General features: G+C 39.0%; 2 protein-coding genes across 2 annotated transcripts; both read left to right on the forward strand.

Annotated features, from left to right (window-relative positions):
- The first annotated feature begins 599 nt into the window (after nt 1-599).
- LOC127079928 (uncharacterized) lies at nt 600-986 on the forward strand. Its single transcript, XM_051020278.1, has one exon. It carries the CDS (start codon nt 600-602, stop codon nt 984-986), a length of 387 nt encoding a protein of 128 aa, XP_050876235.1.
- Nucleotides 987-10,924: 9,938 nt separating this feature from the next.
- Nucleotides 10,925-11,548, forward strand: LOC127079930 (uncharacterized mitochondrial protein AtMg00810-like). Its single transcript, XM_051020279.1, has one exon. It carries the CDS (start codon nt 10,925-10,927, stop codon nt 11,546-11,548), a length of 624 nt encoding a protein of 207 aa, XP_050876236.1.
- Nucleotides 11,549-12,405: the final 857 nt, after the last annotated feature.

Consider the following 12,405-nt stretch of genomic DNA (forward strand, 5'->3'; position numbering starts at 1 on the left):
CCTCCTTGAAGTTTGTCGCTGCAACAGGACTACCGTCCTCTGTACCGCCGCCGCCGAACAGGAGAACCACCCTACTCTCTTGCCTTCCGCCTCTGTTCATGCCGCCGCCCGTAGGCATGTCTGATTCAGACCATTCATAACACAGTGACACCGATATTCACAAATCTGCCGATACTGGTGATTCGGGCCAGCCCAAGAACACCACGTTTCGAGGTTCCATATTGGAGTTTCATCCCGCTCTTGCCGTCTCCAATATTAGGAACTACATTCCTATTATTCTTGAGATGGAAAAAGATCAATATGGTACCTGGGCTGAGATTTTCTGCATCCATGCTCGCTCACATCGAGTCCTGCATCACATCGTTCCATCTATCGGAAAAGAGCCACCAGCCGTTACCGACGCCAACCATGAACAATGGTCCATTCTTGATGCCACCATTCTTTAGTGGATTTATTCCACTATTTCTATCAATTTGCTGGCCACTATTCTGGAACCCAACTCCACTGCAATGAAAGCATGTAATTGCTTGGAAGATATTTTTTAGGACAACCAAAATGCTCGAGCTGTCACTCTTGAGCAAGAGTTTTCTAATACTCGTATGGAGGATTTTCCCAATGTCTCTGCTTACTGTCAGTGTCTTAAGATGCTTTCTGATCAGTTGAGAAATGTCGACTCCCCTGTCAACAATCATCATCTGGTCCTTCAGCCGATCTCTGGTCTCCTAGAAGCTTACCGCATTGTTACTACTTTGATTCTCCAGAGCAACCCTCTTTCGGCATTCTATCAAGCTCGTTCCATGCTCACTTTGGAAGAAGCCGGTATGGCTAAGATGGAAAACACGGGCTCTCATGCTGCTATGTACACCACTCAGTTGAAACCTATTGAAGACACCTCTCAGCGTGGCAACCGCCGCCCCGACAACCGTTCTCACTCCCATGGCAACCAGGGTCGCGGATGGGGACATGGTAACCGCAGTGCATCTTAGTATGGAGCTCCCAGCGCTCCCTCATCTTAGTCCGCTCCTCCCTGGCAACAACAACAGTAGTACCCAACCTGGCAACCATGAGGTTAGACTCCACCACCATGGACTATGTCACCGTGTCCGTATCCCACCTCTCAGTGGACACGCCCTGCCGATCCTCCTAAGCAGCCAAGCATTCTAGGACAGCGTCCTCAGGTGTATGCAACCTCTACCTCATCTCAGATACCGACAAACATTGAGACCGCAATGCACACCATGTCACTCCACACTCCTGACAATCAGTGGCACATAGACACAGTTGTAACATCTCACACAACCGCATCACAAGGTAATATCCCGTCTTATTTTCCAGTAAGTAATTCAAATCAGAAAGTCATTGTTGGAAGTGGCCATGGAATTCCAATTCACGGCACCAGACACACACAAATAACCACATCTCACCAACCACTTCACCTTAACCATGTCCTAAAAATTATTAAAAATTTAATTTCTGTGAGACGACTCACCACTGACAATAATGTTTTTGTTTCCTTTGACCCTTTTGGTTTCACTGTCTCTGATTTTCAGACGGGGATCACCCTTCTCAGATGTGACAGTCGTGGAGATCTTTATCCAGTTACCACTCCTCCCAGTTTTGCCGGTCTCACATCCAGTCTTTGGCATATTCGTCTTGGTCATCCTGGCGTGTCTGTTTTGAATTCCCTTTGCAAAAATAAGTTCATATGTTGTGAACCTTCTAATTCTTCTATCTTTTGTGACTATTGTGTTTTAGGAAAACAAGTTAAATTGCCATTTTTTGATTCTCAAACTACGACTTTGATGCCTTTTGACATTTTACATAGTGATTTATGGACGTCTCCAATTTTAAGTTCTGCTGGTCATAAATATTATGTCTTATTCTTAGATGATTTTATAAACTTCTTGTGGACTTTTACTATTAGCAGAAAATCTCATGTGTTTGAAATGTTCAAGTCACTTACTCAACTCATTCAAACTCAATTTTTGCAAAAAGTCAAAACATTTCAATGTGACAATGGCGATGAATATAATAATGACCTTTTTCAAAAATATTGCACTGATCATGGTCTAGTTATTCGTTTCTTTTGTCCCCACACATCCTCACAAAATGGGAAAGCGGAACGCAAAATAAGAACCATTAATAATATGATACGCACTATGCTAGCTCATTCTTCTGTTCCCCCCATTGTTTTGGCATCATGCTCTCCATATGGCAACTTACCTGTTAAATATTATTCCCTGTAAAATACTTCATAATCAGTCACCAACACAACTCCTGTATCATCGTGATCCCACCTACACATATCTCAGAGTCTTTGGTTGTCTATGTTATCCATTATTCCCATCATCTACCATTCATAAGTTACAACACCGCTCTACTCCGTGTGTCTTCTTGGGTTATACGCCGAATCATAGAGGTTACAAGTGTTTTGATTTGTCTAATAGAAAATTAATAATTTCGAGGCATGTTATCTTTGATGAAACTTAATTTCCCTTCACCAAGATACACTCCCCTTCACCTCACTCTTATCAACTCCTAGATGATGACCTTCACCCTTTCCTTATACATCAGTGGCAAAATCAAATTTCACCAATTGTTGCACATAACCAACCAACACCCACAATCCCAATTGACCAACCACTACCCTCAATAAACCAACAATCATCATCTCCTACCTCTTCGATCAATACACCCATTACAATAAACTTTCCATCCCCACCACCAATTCAATCGCATCCACCTCCACCTACACGAACCATCACCATCCGAAGCATGAAAGGCATTTTCAAACCCCGTATGATATTTAACTTATCAATCCCTCACTCTGACCGCACCATCTCTCCCATACCTAAAAATCCCAAACTAGCCTTATGAGACCCGAATTGAAAATCCGCAATGCAATCTGAATTTGATGCTCTTATTCGAAATAAGACGTGGGATTTAGTTCCTCGTCCTTGTGATGCTGATATTATTCGATGTATGTGGATTTTTAGGCATAAGAAAAATTATGATGGCTCCTTTGAGCGTTATAAGGCTCGTCTTGTATGTGATGGCAGGTCACAGGTTGCAGGTGTGGATTGTGATGAGACTTTTAGCCCCGTGGTGAAACCCGCTACCATTCGAACAATGCTTACCATTGCTATCTCTAAATACTGGACCATTCATCAACTGGATGTCCAAAATGCCCTTTTACATGGTGATCTTTATGAGACTGTTTACATGTATCAGCCGTTGGGTTTCCACGACCTCCGTCATCCAGATCATGTATGTCGGTTGTGTAGCGGTGTATTCGTCGCTATATGATCTATCGATTAAACCATAAGCTAAGAGATACATTGAAATTTCGAGTCGCCACCGCACTTTTATTTATCCAAAGGACTGGCTAAAAAGCGAACAAAAGCCTAAGAAGTTTTACACGTAGAAAACTAATAAAAAGATCAGAGAGTCTGGGTAAGGGGTAAATTACGCAATGGGAAGGTGTTAGGCACCCATCACGTCCTAGGTACTCCTAGGGAGCCCTTTTCACACTTGTTGTATAAAATTGTTATTTGTTATGACATAAGTATTGTGCAAACATGATTGGAATGATGAGAAAAGAATATACAATTTAGTTATTTTTGTGTTATTGGGTTCGAACGGATGAACCCGTTGCCTACGTACCTTCCATCAAAGGTAAGGATCAGAACGCCGTAGTTCGGCTAAAAGATTTCCGAAAGTTGGTGGATTCAGTTTTAAACACAAGCACTGAGGCTTTTCATTATCAATGGGAGAACACTCGACCAAAAACAACATCCACCACGCGAGGATAGCTTCGACGTACTAGAGGGGTTAGCCCTGTTTGAAGTACGGAAGTCTTACTGTCGACTCACTAAGGATAGGCAAGATTTACATCAACCACAAAGATAATTGAAACCTATGGCTAATGCATGAAAAGATTAATGGACAAAGCCAAAACAAGTGAATGAGTGAAGTTAATTGATTGTGATTATGAAAGTGAAGTCAAAGTATGATTAAGATTGATTCAAAGAAGTATTATGAAAATGAAGTTTGAAAAAGAGTCAAGGACTTGAGTCCAGGTTTTTAGTTAGAAAACATGAAGAAGTTTGCACAACACTTATGTCAAGTTTAAAAGTCAAGAGTGTGAAAAGGTTTAGGACATAATGAATGATGAATGGATGAATGGATAGTAAAACTTCTTAGAAGGTTCACTTCTTGAGATCATATAGCAGATGATTCAAGTGTGTCCTTTGGAATAGCAATTAATAATAACAAACAAGCAAAGCAAGCAAAAGCGGATATCGGATGCCAATCAATGGTCTTATACCAGTCTCCTAAAACAAAACGGGATATCAGATGCCACTCAATGGTCTTACACTAATCTCCACAGGCAAAGAAATAAAAGCGGATACCGGATACCAATAGATGGATTTACACCAGTCTCCTAAAACAAAACAGGATATCAGAAGCCACTCAATGGTCTTACACCAATCTCCTCAGAAGTAAACAAGAATGAAACAGGGAAGTCAACTGCCAATCTATCTGGACTTAGGTTAACCCCACAGATATGCTCATAGGAAATCCAATGCCACATCACAGGGACTTACAATGGATCCTCACATACAAGAAGATGAAACAAACTATGATCACAGGAAAGCAGATGCCAACTTACAGGGACTTATAACTGCAACCTCACATACAAACAGATGAAACAAACTATGATCACAAGAAAGCAGATGCCAACTTACAGGGACTTATAACTGCAACCTCACATACAAATCGAACAGATCAAATTATGATCACAGGACAACAGATGCCAACTTACAGGGACTTATAACTGTATCCTCACATACAAACAGATAAAACAGAAGATATGAGTGACCAATGAGGTCTTACACTCTATCCTTCCATATCACAGGAGCAAATGCCAAGGCAATGGACTTACAATTGTCCTCAATGGGCAAACAACAATGATAGCATCACAAAGATAAATGAGATGATCATGCATTAATGGCAATTGATGATGATGATAAATGCATAGCATACAGGCAAGCAAGTGCATATGAAGCAATCAATCAATCAATGAATATCAAACAGCACACTCTATAGCCAAACAAAGGGGCTCACACAAGAGGGTTTGACTTTAAAAGTCCACTGTAATAGGTGAAGGTCGCTCTTAACCTTGCCATTGAGAGGCTAAGGTGAAGCAGATGAAAAGGAGAATGAGGGGTGTGCCTCATTGCTTCAATCCCTGATCAGGGAGAGCATATAAGAAAGTGTGGGAGCTCAGAAAGATGGAGCTCTCTCCACATTATTGACTCGATTGATCTTGGGTTTTTATCTCAATGCTTCAACCATGTAATGGGAGCAAAGAGAGGACACACTGAATAGTGGGGGATAGATTACTTATCCCTACCTTCCACCAATTGCCTTACTTGAAGGACTTTTCCTGCTTGGGACAATTTTAAACACACACAAGCATTGCCTCTTAAGGAGGACTTCAGACAGTTTGCCCGGTCAAATAACAGACCGGGTCTCCAGACTACATGAAGAAGAAAGGTTTATACCTCAAAGCAAATGCTAGAAAGCAAAGCAAGCAATCAAGTTCAAAGAACTTTAGGCAACTAAAGTACCTGCAAAAGTCAAACTTATTAGTAAGCAAGTCAACAGTCAAAATCAAAAGAAAATGAACCAATAGTCAACCACAGAGGGACCAATTGTGCAAGGCGCAAAGACTCAAGCATATGAGTCACCTACAAAACAAATGTTAGCACATGAAACAATCAAACTAAAACACATTTGAGTGATCCTCAAGGCATTGGTGCTTAACCTGAAACAGATGAACTCAACATAAGCTTAGAAGACCACTAGGACTAGCCTAGGGTCAAAGATGAAAGAAAAAGTCAAGGCAGCAAGGAAAAGTCAACCCAAACCAAGTTTAAACATTCAAGAAGCATTCTCAATTGGATTCATAATTATATCATGCATCATGGTCATTTCATATGCAAAAGGATGCAAAGCATGGCAAGAGAAGCATACAAAAGTCAACAGCAAAGACTTCATTCAAAAGTCAACTCAAACAATCTCAAAAATCATGAAATAAATCACACTCAATACTAACATCTAACATGGTATACATGTAAAATTTCATGGCATTTGGATGAGAGGAAGGCAGTCAAATAAAATCATGAAGTCAAACCAAATTCAAGTAGGCATGGTGAAAGTCAACAAGCATAGGTCAACTTCAAAAAATCATATCAATTTGAAAACAGAAGAGAAATGAATGAGATTAACACCAATGCAAAGCTTGAGGTGTCTAGTTATCACATATGAAATTTCATGATCATACAATAAGGTATGAGGATTTCACAAAAGATATGGCAATGTGTATCACAAAAAGTCAACACATGAACAAGTATGGAAGAAAATTCTCAAATAAATGGAAAACAGCATGATTAAATCCAAGAAAATTCATACACAAACTAGACATGTGATAGATGATTCATGCAAAATTTGGGGTCATTTGGATAAGAGGAAGTATGTGAACAAAAATTGGGAAAATGCATATCATTCATATAGCACCAAATGTGACACATAACTTCAGAAAATCATAACTCTCAATCCACAAATGATAAATGCACAAACTTTATATGGAAATGAAGGTCAATGTGTCTAGTTTCACCATATAAAAATTCAGGCTCAAAGGATGCAACATGAGAATTTCACAATTGAAATGGCACAATGTATCATTTATGCATACATGTTGAAAAATCATTTATCATTTAAAATCCAGCCAATGAAAAATTAATTAAAATTCACAATAAAAAACTAGACTCAATTGTGATCATGATGGAAAAATTTCATAATTTTTGGAGTTGAAATGAATTAAAAAAGAATTATTGAAGTTGAGTGATATTTGGATGAAACATGAGCAAACAAGCATGGCAAAGTGGTCAACAGGGGGGTCAACGATGGCAGAGTTGTAATATTGAGCTTACTTACTTAAGCTGTGCGTTTTGGGTGAGTGTGAGGAAATGTTCTCATTGGCTCTCAGCCAATGGAACAGTGCACCGACCAATCCATTCAAATTTCTGGTTTTTGGAAAAAACCTAGGGTTTCTAACAGCATGGCTAAGGCTTTGCTCAATGTTTATCATCATCATAAAACGAAACAAACAACAGCATGGCATTGGAATACCTTGTGCAACATCAAATAACCAATAACCAAACACAACAAACAGCAATTCAAAGGGATTTTCATGGGCAGGGATAAGGTTTAATATGAACAGCCTGTGTTCATCACCATCAAGCAAACAATTGAAATCCAACAAAAGCACCCAAACAATCATGGCGTAGCAAGCAATAGGTTCATGTAACACACAAACAAATAATAAGCCAGCACATTCAGGTGGATTTCTGGAAAAAGAAAAGGTGATTTCCAAAACAGCAGCATGGCACATTCATGTTACTACCAACATCAAAATAGAATTCGACCACCACACAACCAACATGGTGTTGGTGCAGGCAACATTATTCAGCAGCAAAACACACATAAACATAGGAATTCTCTGGACAGAACATCAGGTTTAAACAGCAGCAACAAAATCATCACCTCATGATCTTAATCATCCACTAACACTCGAAACAAGCAAATTACACAACAGCACATAAACAGCATGGCCTTCGAACTCATGATTCAAACATCAGCATTAACAAAAAAACAATTTCGAATGAAGTGCATCAACATCATGGCAATGGCTTTGGTGATATCATGTAGCAAAAATAACCAACACACACATGTATGAAGCTGGGATTTCTGGGGAAAAACAACAGGGTTTATCATAACAGCAACAGGGTTTTAGCATTTCCAAGTTCATACACAATTCGACCAGCATACAACAATCATCATGCAATCATCATGCAAACATTAAGGTGGTAGCATTGTTATTCATGACATGAACAACAAAACAACACAAACAGGAAAAGTTATGGGCATGGTTTCCTAGACTGCAGCAAGTAATCATCATCCAAGTTCATCATTAAAATCAACAGCACATGAACACAGCAATCAACCAATAATCAGGGCCATGAAACGTCATCATCATGCAATATTAACTAACAACAAACCAACAAAATCATGAGAAACAATTCTGGACATGGTAGGTTTCGAAATAGCATCATTCATCAAGCAATTAGTTACAATGAAATCCAACAACAGCACATAGACAGCATGGCATAGCAAGCAATAGGTCCATACAATGTCATGCAACAGAGCAACAACCAAAGGCATTCGAAATTCTGGTCAGGAAAGGTTTGAACAACAGCAGCAGGGTTTAGCAATAGCAGCATAGCAACTCATGTTCATCATGTAATCAAAACAAGTTCATCATCAACATACATTCTCAACCAAAATTCAAGAGGCATGGCAGTCAGCAAGGCAATGACAAAGTTCATGTAATGTCCAAAGCAGCCCTAAACCAAACATGACTAACACAACTCACATGGATTTCTGGGCATATTCAAAGCAACAACAGGGCATGTTTATCATTATCATGTAATCATCATAAGCAACAACAAGCAAACAGCATGGTGTTCAACATGGTATCACCAACATCAACACAAAATCACTTAACATGGTAAGCAACAAGGTTCATGCAACTTTTAAGCAACCACACCAAATAGATCAAGTGGAATTTCTGGTGAGAGTAAGGTTTAACATCAGCAGTATTTATTCATCAATGTACAAACATGAAGATTTCGAAATGCCCAGAACACCCCATCAAGTACACCAATAGAATCATCAAATCATGTACATCAACATTTCAGTAATGGATTTCACGAAGTCAGCTTAAACAAACCAAATCGAACCAAAACTCATTTGAGCATAAACAAAGAAGTTCAATTTTCTCACAGCATACTCAACCATTTCAAACCATTTGAAGTTCATGAGAATCAGTACAACACAAACTAGCTAAAACATGGCATGGCATATAGAATGAAGAGATCGAATCACTTACTTGTTTTGGAAGAAAATCGAGCAACAGTGGTTGTTTGAAGGTTTCAAGTTCAAACAGCTATTCTTTTGGCCTTGCAAATGATGAAGAATGAAGTATGTTAGCTCAGCACCTCTTGAAAACTTCCAACACTTGACCTGCCATGGAAGTGGTCTTGAAGAAAATAAAGCTCAAGCTGCAATACAGATGGTAAATAGTGCTTGAAAAGGGTTCCAAATGGTGATTATAGCATGGTGGAAACAAGGATGCTCGAAGGTTTTGAAGGGTTTGGCAGAAAAGTTCAATCGAGCAAAAATGCAAATGAGAGAATAATCTTTTTTCTGTGATGGCTGCTGCTAAAACTAGGGTTGCAAATGGCAGAAGAATCCCTTTATATGACCTGTTTAACATTACTTAATTAAATGGTAAGTTGGTTTATGCTAAATGATTCAATTTGCAACTTTTGCTAATTGTGCACAAGTGAAATGGAGGGTGTGTTTGACTGCACGATTTTGGGCTGGAAAGGCTGCAGAAGGACATTCCAATTGCTGCTTGTGGTCTGCACAGAAAATGCTGTACCTTGCTTTTACTTAATGACCAATTGTACAATTTGCCAACTTTGAATTTTTGTCCAAAATGGTAGTGTAATGGTGTTATGAACATGCTTTTAAGCTTGGAGCAAATCACAAATGACATATGAAACATCTCCCAATTGGCCAATTGGTGAAAAAAGTCTTAATTCAAAAAGTCAAAGTTTGGTCAAACTTTGATTTTAAATGCAAAAGGTCCAAAAATGCCATTTTGATTGGTAGGGTTTTAGGTCATGAAATTTATATTTTTGGAAAGAGGATGAAAAATGTGGTTTGTAGGAAAAAACCCCACCAAATTTGGCCTTATGGTTTGAGAGATATGGCTCTGTGAAGTTCAAAAATTGGTGAAAATGAATTGATCATATCTTGACAACCACACATGGGATTTGAGAGTTCTTGGACTTTTTGAAAATGGGAGAACAAGATCTTCAACTTTCATGTTGGGCAAAAATTCATTTGAAGCTTGGATCATGATGTAAGTTGAGGATCAAGAAGTTTCCATTTTTGGCAGTTGAAATTACAGGTCCACTTTCTATTTCTGGAAAATTTCTGATTTCACTTGATTTTCTTCCATGATGAGGTTTGGCATGATATATGAGGCTTATACAAGCATGAATGAACTCCTTCAGATCAATTCTATCCATCAAATCCTTGATTAAATCAACTGTTGACCAAGTTTGACTTTTCTAGGGTTTTGGATGACTGGAGCATTTCTGATGAATTCCAAACCCTGATTCCTTGAGACCTTGATTTCAAATGATGTCTCAAGTTGTATGAACCTTTGATTATTGATCATGGTGCCCAAATTCTGCAAGAATGGCCACCATCCATTGCTTTGACTGACTGTTGACTGACTTTGACCTAATTGCTGATGATTGCTTCAACTGCAAGCAACAAGGTTAGACTGACAATATTTTTGTACTTTTTGAATAATAAACATATGAAAGCAAAGATATACAAATGCAAAGCATGCTTGGTGATCAAGAAACTAACCACAAGGCAATCTACCCACTAGGAGGGTACAAAGGCATGCAATGATCCTTGAGGTTATGATATGAATGATATGGGCCATGAGGGATCTTAGGGCCCAAAATTGGGGTCTTACAGGTTGAAGAAGTCATTGTATGGTCTCAAGAAATCGCCTAGGGCATGATACCAACGTTTTGCTGACTATGTTGCCACCATTGGCTTTCGCCATAGCACATCAGACCACTTCCTCTTCATATATCGACAAGGTTTAGACATGGGCTACATTCTGCGGTATGTAGACGATATCATCCTCATCACCTCCACTTAGGTCCTCCGCAAATCAATTATGTCACTCTTAGCATCTGAGTTTACAATGAAGGATTTGGGCCCTCTGAGTTACTTTCTGGGTATTGCAGTATCTCATCATCCTGATGGCATATTTCTCAGTCAAAACACTTATGCTTCAGAGATTATTGAACGTGCTGACATGGCATTTTGTAAACCATCAGCCACTCCTGTTGACACCAAGCAGAAACTCAGCACCTCCTCCGACACTTCTTATGAGGATCCCTCATTGTATCGGAGTCTTGCAGGGCCCCTACAGTATCTCACCTTCACTCGACCTGATATATCATATGCTGTTCAACAAGTTTGTCTTCACATGCATGCCCCTCACACGAAACACATGTTTGCTCTTAAGAGCATTTTACGCTATGTTCAGGGCACCTTACATTTTGGACTACACTTATCCCCATCTCCCATTACAAAGCTTATCTCCTACACTGATGCTGATTGGGGTGGATGTCCTGATACTAGACGTTCTACATCTGGTTACTGTGTTTTTCTAGGTGACAACCTTATTTCCCGGTCTTCCAAAAGGTATCCAACTCTCTCCTGTTCCAGTGCTGAAGCCGAATATAGAGGGGTTGCCAATGTTGTCTCCGAATCGTGTTGGATTCGCAATCTTCTTCTGGAACTCCATTTTCCTATTCCTTAGGCCACTTTGGTGTATTGTGACAATGTTAGTGCCATCTATCTATTTGGTAATAATCCTGTGCAACATCAGCGTGCTAAGCATATTGAGATGGACATTCATTTTGTTCGGGAAAAGGTAGCTCGTGGTCAGGCTCGCGTCCTTCATGTTCTCTCAAGACATCAGATTGCAAACATCTTCATCAAAGGACTTCCTCGCATTCTCTTTGATGATTTTTGGACCAGTCTAAGCGTCTGTGAACCTCCCACTTTGACTGCGAGGGTGTGATAGAATAAAATATTTTATTATAATTAGTCATAATTAGTTTCCTATAATTATGTTGTATCATAATTAGATAGTTGACCAAATGTTACACGTTAATGTATATATACTCTATTCAGATCAATGAGAAGGACACAATTTCCATTATCTTACAAATACATTTAACAATGACCAAAGTGAAACAACTATTCCTTTTTGAGGTGTTTTGTAGACTTGAGGTGTTTTGTAGAAAACTGATTTCCTATAGGGAATTTATTTCATTTGATCTCTTAGAAGGTATGTTGCTTGAGTTGGCTTTAGGAATCTAGTTTTGTGAAGCATCCAAATGTTGCTGAATATGAAATCATACAAAAATAAATAAGCATGTTACCAAAAATCATTAGTGGTAAATTCTTATACTTAAGGAAAAAAAAATCTCAATGCAATATATTTGTTTACCTTACAGTGAGATAAGATTTTGTCGGAGTTATTGAGTTGTCATCAAGAGAAGTGTATTTGTCTTCTTCAACTCCTTCAATATTCGAAGACTAGGTGGCTAAGATTGAAGGGTTCTTCACATAAATCATTCAAGAATAAGAACACTATTAACAAAAAAAAAC

The sequence above is a fragment of the Lathyrus oleraceus genome, chromosome 5, assembly GCF_024323335.1.
Source record: "Lathyrus oleraceus cultivar Zhongwan6 chromosome 5, CAAS_Psat_ZW6_1.0, whole genome shotgun sequence".
NCBI lineage: Eukaryota > Viridiplantae > Streptophyta > Magnoliopsida > Fabales > Fabaceae > Lathyrus > Lathyrus oleraceus.